This window comes from Charadrius vociferus, unplaced genomic scaffold (genome assembly GCF_000708025.1).
Source record: "Charadrius vociferus isolate BGI_N301 unplaced genomic scaffold, ASM70802v2 scaffold298, whole genome shotgun sequence".
Classification (NCBI taxonomy): Eukaryota; Metazoa; Chordata; class Aves; order Charadriiformes; family Charadriidae; genus Charadrius; species Charadrius vociferus.
In genome coordinates this window covers 3,705,040-3,712,506 of record NW_009649936.1, presented here as the reverse complement: position 1 = coordinate 3,712,506, position 7,467 = coordinate 3,705,040, and the positions used below count along the sequence as shown (strand labels likewise).

The following is a 7,467-nucleotide window of genomic DNA, read 5'->3' as shown; positions in this document are numbered from 1 at the left end:
AAAGAGTCCTGTTATTAGCAGTGGGGGGAGGAAAAGGTGGGAAGGATGTACTTAAATATTTTTCCCCAGTCATTTGGTGGTAATGACATTATTAAAACTTGGCTATGTGCTCCTCTCCTTTAGTGGAGCTAAGGTAGCCTCACAGTGGCTTTCTGATAGCCTTGAGCAATACAAGTAAAAGTGTAAAGAAGAGAAAAGAATTTTTGCAGGGAAGCTTGTTTTTTATTTTCCAGCAGAGTGGCTTGTGTCAACGTTGTCTCTTATTTTCACCGGGCAGACCTCTTTATCTCAGGACAGTGAAGCTGCACTGATGATGGACTATGCTGCAGCCATGGACAGCTCCTGCAAAGAATTAGATCCACCCACTGTGGAGGAAACTGTTGCAAAAGCCACCTCTGATGAAGGTACTTCAGAAATAGTACCTGATACTGACCCACAGCAAAGTGCCCATAAGGCTTGGGCTTTGGAGAATGGCAGCCAACAGTGGGACACCAACACGCTCTTAGACCAGACCTGTGAAGAAATATCTGGGAGCTCATTAAGTGTTTCAGAAACTGGGAGCATGAAAAAATCTAAAGGTATGTGATCCTTGCCTCTGCTTTAGTGAATGACTGCTTCCTCTATATAATTGGCAGTGTCATGCAACAGTCTAGTAGTTCATCCTTTCTTACTGATTGTCATCCTTAAACTCCTTGTGATTGTGGTCTTGGTTGACTCTGTCTTACTAGCAGCCATAAAGAGTGCAGTCCTCTGGCTCTGCAAGACGTGGCAGGCTCTTTTACACTCCTCTCCATCAAGAAACAGAAGGGCTTACCCTTAGAGGTTGAAGGGCAGCTCATGACACCCAACTCACTTATCTGGGAGAGAAATAACTAGCCATATTGTCAATTCCTCAGTGAAAATCGTGTTCTTGTAAAGAAGGATTTGTGCTATGTTAGCAGCCCCCTTGCTAACAGGATGGCAGGGTTCCACGGTTGCTTTCTGATATGTTTCTTGTCCTCCTTCACATCTTTGAGCACAAGACTCCCTTGCCCTCACTAAAGTGTGTGTTCAGAAAGCACCACAGCTAAACCAGAAGTATGCTCACTCTTAACTGCCTTGTGAACAGTTTCTCCCTTTGCACTGATTTCATTAATACATAGTTTGCTAAAGAAAATGGAAAAAAGGGTAGTTTAATAAGCAAATAAAGGGTCAGATCATTTTGGTTATGTAGTTACACACCTGGATAGCTGCAGTTTGAAAATGTCTTAGGACTCTTTTTGTTTCCTTTATAAATCTATTAACCTCTGAAGCTGTAGCACTGGTTTGTGGCCGTTAGGAAGTCTGACTCAAGAGCTAGTGCAGTGGATTATTGTCCTGAACAGGCGGCGCACCAGTCTCATGGGCTGCACATGGAAGTTGCAAAAATTGTTGTGTTTCTCACCCATATCCATCACTCTTTCGCTTTATTACCTTCTATTCTTTCCTTACCCAGAGATACTATAAAATTGCTTACTACAAAACCTCAGTATATTACTAGATTATCGTAATCCCCCCCATATAAGGCATACACTGGACCTCTTTGCCAAGGCTCTTCCTTACAGCATCGAGGTTTTCTGGCCTTCTCAGAGCTGTATTGCTCCATCTGATCGATCAGGATAGTACAGCAACAATCAATTTGACATAGATGGTCAGGCATTGAAAAGTTTTGGGTGTGTTTGTGGTGGGGGTAGAGGGTTAATTGTGAAGGGATGTCTCATTTGGAGCCTGGAAGAGTTTAGGAAGCAGCATGAGATTTTGCAAAACCTCTGGACTCTTCTTTAACACGTTGTTCTAAACAAGCAAGTGGAAGTTTGTATGTGAGCTGTTGTCTAGTTTTGTTTTTCCTTGTGCAGTATGTTGCAAAGAGATCAGGCTTCTAAAGATCCTGTCTACATGGTGTAGTACAGAAGTGCTAAAAAGTGCAAAGTATCTCTTTTATTTGAGAGTTGTCCCATCTTGAAAAAAATATTTTAAAAACAGCTCTCAAACCCCTGTCTTTATACACAGATCTCTTTGTGGAAGTGTTGTATCTCTCCTTTGTCATAGCTGGGTAACATTTTATGGAGTGAGATAGGAAAACATTTCTACATTTCTGCCCCCCTGACTTCAGTTGGCTTTGAATAGTTCAAGGTTTAGGTTTTGTCAAACAATTTCCCTTTAAAAAAAAAAAAAAGGCACACAAAATCAAACATAACCAAAAAAACACTCCAAAAACCCCAAGCAAAACAAAACCAAACCTCCTCTGCTTGAAAAAGCCTTATGTATAGTATTAATATCTTAAAGTTAGCACTGTCTTTCTTTTTTTCTACTCTTGCGTGGTTTTGGTTTTTACCTTTCTGACTTCCTCTTTCTTACCCATTCCCTTTTATAAACTTAAGAGGACTACTATGCCAACCAGAATTAATTACCTACACAGTAAGTTATTTTTGTCTTATTTTTTCTAAGAAAATGTAGCTTTACAATGGTACACTCATTGTAAAAACAAGCAAAACATAGTTCGGCACCCGTTTTCTTCTTCCCCCATCCATTTCTTTCCTCCCTCCAAAATTACCTTCCTGAGCTCAGGGGTCTTAGCAGACAAGTCTGCCGTAACAGACCATTCTTCTGGTGGTCGTGCTGTCCAGGTGGATCATGCAGAATGGACAGCAAGGAAGGCTTGGAGGGGTGCTCAGCATTCCTGGTCTCTCTCCATCATGCCCATTCCTGTAGTATCTGGTTATCAAACAAACATCTGCTCATGCCAAACACGTGTGACCCCCATAACTGTATATGCATGTGCAGGACGCTTATTTTAAAACCTGCTGCTTACAGTTTTCTAGTTCTCTTTTCTAGCCTAACTTGTAGAGCTACGAGGGCCTTAGCAGGTATTTACAAAACCACCTGGATAAAAACTGTTTTGGAAGTTGGAAAGGAATGGAAAAAGCCATCTCTACTCATATCCCTGTAGATGTGGAAGGAAATCTTCCTTCATTAACAAAAATGAGATTCAGAAGGGATCCTAGCCCCACAAGTATTTTCACAACACCCTAGACTAGTGCACAGGAGCCTATGAAAACTACTCAGTCTGTACAGCACTCTTGACATGCTCTCTGCTTATCTCCTGGTGTTAGGGGCAGAGTTGGCATATGGATCCTGTTGAACTTGAGCAGTAAGCATGCAAATAGCACGAGCATCGCCAAGCTTGTGATTTGCCCTACTCTGCCTTCGTAGCAGGGGTGCATGCCTCCACAACAGCTGGAGCCGCTGTCAGGCAGCACGTACCAAACTGGCTGGAGACTGATGGGTGGCAGCGGGGATGTGGCAAGCTTCCAGGTAGCAATGACCTCAGTACCTCTGAAAACACAGAGAGCTTTCATGTCAGGGAGGGAGAGGGGGGCTGCTGCTTCTGCTGAGCTTGTGGTGCTCTCAGGGAAGCACTGCCTGCAGTTGTGCAGCTGCAGCAAGTTGTCCCAGACTACCAGCACAATTTTTGCAGCATTCTTGGTTCGGTTCTGTTTCCTAGTATGGGAAATCAGTCTGAATGGATAGGACTAAATAGCTGCTTACGGATAGACCCTTCTGTCCTACTCCTTCTGTTGGCACAGCTTCAGCTGCAGCTGCCAAGACTGCTGGGCAGAACAGCTGACTGCTAAAACAAAAGCCGCGCAGCAGCAAGGCCTCATCAATCCCCCCCAACCTTTGCATATTAACAACTGTCAGTATCATGGGGTTGAACAGTGTTTCTTTAATGCTGTTGACAACAGCTTGAAGTGGTACTGCCTTGCCAAAAAGATCAATCAGAGGGTGATGGGCAAGCAGTCAAGATTCAAATCCGTGAGTTCCAGTTGCTTTCAGCTGACTTCTGCTTCCATCCCATTGTACCCTGTGAGAAAAGTCTCAGCAGCAGCAAGACAAAACGTGCTAGGATATCCTCCCAGGTGCTGAGTGCTTAGTCCTTAAAATACAAGATAATATTCCCAACCACGTGTTTGTAACTGCTCCGATCTCAACAAAGCAGCATCTGGCTGCGTGCGACGGAGCTGCCACGCAATACCTATTCCGCAGCTGTCGCTGTGCAAAATGACGCGCAGCCTGTGTCAAGTCCTTGGGGGACAAATGTGTAATTCTAGCTATTGCACAGCATCGCGTGAAAGAATTGGTCTGTGTGTTCCTTTTTGTATCCATTTGCAATGGGAGGAAAAGCAGAATCGAGACCGTGCGGTGACAGGAATTAATAGCTGAACTGAGAAAGAACTGGGAAACCTGTGGTGCGGGAAGGAGGTGTGGAAGCTTTGCCAGGGAGATGACTGTCCCCACGTACTAGTCTGACTGCCAGAAGGCTCCTGTGTCGGCTTGCTACCTGGGTCCTCCTTCGTTCAAATTGGCTCATGCCACTTGCACAGCAACACTACCCAATTCTGCGCAAAACTATTGCTATTTTAACATTGGGCTGATGGACTGACACCAGGCTGAGTGTTGCAGGTCGCTCGGAGAAGTGTCCCTGCGAGCTGCCACCGAGCTGCCTTACACATCAGGCACGTGTGTGCACATGGAACGGGAAGGTGGAATTTGGCAGAACGGTGGCTGCAAAAACAACCCAAACTTGCAAAGAGAGAAGAGTACTGGTGGCTGGTGTTGGCAACATGAGTCCCGAGTCCCTGGTGAGATGACAGCTGCAAATGCCTTGGCTGCATAATAGGTTTGACATGGGATCAAGGGAAGAAATACAACAAAATAAAGGAACCTAATTCACGGCAGAAGGGATTTGAGCAGATTTCTGAACCTGTTGGAAGCAGATGTAATATTATTTTTAATCTGCTATTCCTAACAAGATTTTAAAATAGCAAATGCTTCATGATTGTTACTGTAGGTGGTGCTACCAAATTCATGTAGAATACATGCTGTCTGGCTTGTGTGGGCCTACTGCATGCAGGTTGACTGCCAGGTGCTGTTCTCTGGCACCAACAGTGTCCTTCACCTCAAATTAAAATGCTACCTTCATGTTGTGCATCACGGACCAATCTTTTCATTTCAGCTCCTTCGATCTCTGAAACAACAGAGAGTAACATTACTTCCTCTGTATCACTCTTTTTATAAAATACTCGATACTTTTATTGTATTGGAAAGATTGGATATGCCTGTTTGACATGTGAGAACCCAGTGTACAACCCACACTAAACGCTGTGCATGTGTATGTTTGACCACTAACAGCTTTCAGAAGAGCATTTTAAACTAATAAAGTGTAAGGAAGGAGACTTCTGCTAGATGTGTGGATTGGCTGTAGAAGCTGAAATCAGAGGATTAATATTTGGTTGCTCATAGGCATGTTTCACAGTAGCTTTCCTTCCTTTTCAACAGCGTCGTTTCTGAAAGAACTAAAGGAAAAGTCCTTTTTTCTTTAATGCTCCTCTAGCAATATATGTGAGCTCTTCTCTCCTGAACGTTTCTGCTAACTGTACAAGTGTGCATATATCCATATATCTAGAACTACCACAGTCTGTCATGATTCAGTTTGCATGACACTTGCATGGAATGAGGAGAAGTGGAGAAGTACATACTTCCATGGAGTCTGAATTTCTCAGTGGTGTTCAGTTGGGAGAGAGCTGGATCAACAGCGGGGCACGGAAGGTTCAGTAGCATGTAGTGTACGTATGTATGCCTCTGGCTGAAAGCACGACGATTGCTTGCATTTGCCAGTATCTGAAATCACTTGTTCCAAGGCAGAACTCGCACTATTACATCCTCTAGGTTAGAAACCATCAATATTTCTGCTTTAGATTCACCACGCTCTTAGCTTTCTAACATTGTTTGAATAGTTACCAGGGTGATGCTTGAACTGGAAGTGTTAAGACCAAGGCTTTTTTTTAGTCGCGCTGCAGTTATAGTTAAAGCTGAACTCCAAGAGGAAAGCAGCCTGTTCTGTCTAAAGTGTCCTGCACCTCTGCTGTTTGCTTCTGCAGGTGGGATTTTGAAAAAAAGTGCGAAGCTCTTTTTCCGCCGGCGACATCATCAGAAGGATCCAGGAATGAGTCAATCGCACAACGATCTTGTCTACCTGCAGCAGCCACTGTCAGAGGAAACGCGCAAGAAGGGAGGCACGCTTTCACGTATTCTGAACAGAAAGCTCCTTTCCAAAAACAAAAGCAAGAACAAACTGAATGGTGCTTCGGCAGAACCATACGCATAAGACTTAACACTCTCTGATGGGATACTTGCACATCAGTTGACCATTTGTTTACAGAGCAGTACTAGAGAACAAAAATACAGCCAATGACTTGCATAAAATGATGTTCACTAATAGAGTGGTCCAGGAATAAACAGAAAGCTTGTCCTTTTTATTTATTTTTCCAGAATGCTTTTTCCCTCTGATTATAAAGTTGCTCCTCCAAATACAAGCAGCGCTAATTGTATGATGACAGCTTTTGGAGGACCATGTGATTTACTGTAGAAGATGAGGGAGGATGGGCAGAGGTGCAGGTGGGGAGGACCTGTGTGTAAGCACCTAGTTTACATTAACGGGGAGCTAAGAACTGAAACATCATATCTGCTGTGTGACTGAACCACTATAAAGAGAGAATATACCACTGTGCTTCCTTGCTGCAGCCTGGAATAGTAGCAACACAAGTCTCTACTTGATTTTCTAGTCAGGCTGAAAGGGAAAAGAGAGACTAGGATCCAGTTTGTATTGTAATTTGGAAACGGGTAAGTTTTCAGAAGCAGAACTAAAATGCTGATTAAGATATAGCCTACTGTAGTAACTGTAGCCTGCTGTAATAACTGCTCAGTCCATGTAGGTGGAGACATGCCTTTGATATTAGCCATAAATCAATAAATTATGCAAATACTTATACTAGCATATTGTTTAATGTTCTGTGCAGAAGTTAAGCTTAAAAAATCAGAACTTTTTTAAAGCTCTACTTGAGGCTACTCACAAACAAAACATTTAAAAATTCTTACATGTAGCTTTTCTTCCCTGTGTGAGAAGCTGCGTTGCTAACGCAAAAACCTATCGTAGGGGCTCTAATTCCTTCTCGCAAGTACTTGTTAGACAAGTGTATTAACCATCATATCAAATGCAAAGCTAGGAGCAATAAGTGATGAATGGAGCATATTTAACCCTATAATGCTTTTCATTAGACAGCTTGTTTTACTTGCCAAACACTTACCGAGATCTTAGCAAACACAGTTGTGAAGAGAGCTTTTTAAAAAATAATAATAATCCCCTTAGTGGTCTTTCAGTTTCTAGACCTACCAGTGTTGTCATGTGGTGAGTGGTTGGTTGGGTGAGGTTTTTTACTTTTTTCCTCATTAAACGTTGCAGCTGGCTCCTTTAAATTGAAAGGAAAAACTGATGGACGTAAAGGCATAGTTCTTGTTTTGGCTATTAAGAAGAGTGAAATGTCAGTTAGTGTTTTGCAGGTACCATCTTTCATGCATACCTGTACTTTTCCGTCATCTACATTCCTG

At 43.0% G+C, this 7,467-nt stretch overlaps 1 protein-coding gene across 1 annotated transcript in view; it reads left to right on the top strand.

The window, feature by feature from the left end:
• The window catches only part of C2CD2 (C2 calcium-dependent domain containing 2), a 48,322-nt gene extending 42,135 nt beyond the window's left edge, over positions 1-6,187 (top strand). Inside the window, exons 15-16 of the mRNA XM_009891377.1 lie at positions 278-578; positions 5,961-6,187. Of these exons, the coding sequence (XP_009889679.1) occupies positions 278-578; positions 5,961-6,187 (528 nt within the window). The remainder of the gene's footprint in view (positions 1-277; positions 579-5,960) is intronic.
• The last annotated feature ends 1,280 nt before the right edge of the window (positions 6,188-7,467 follow it).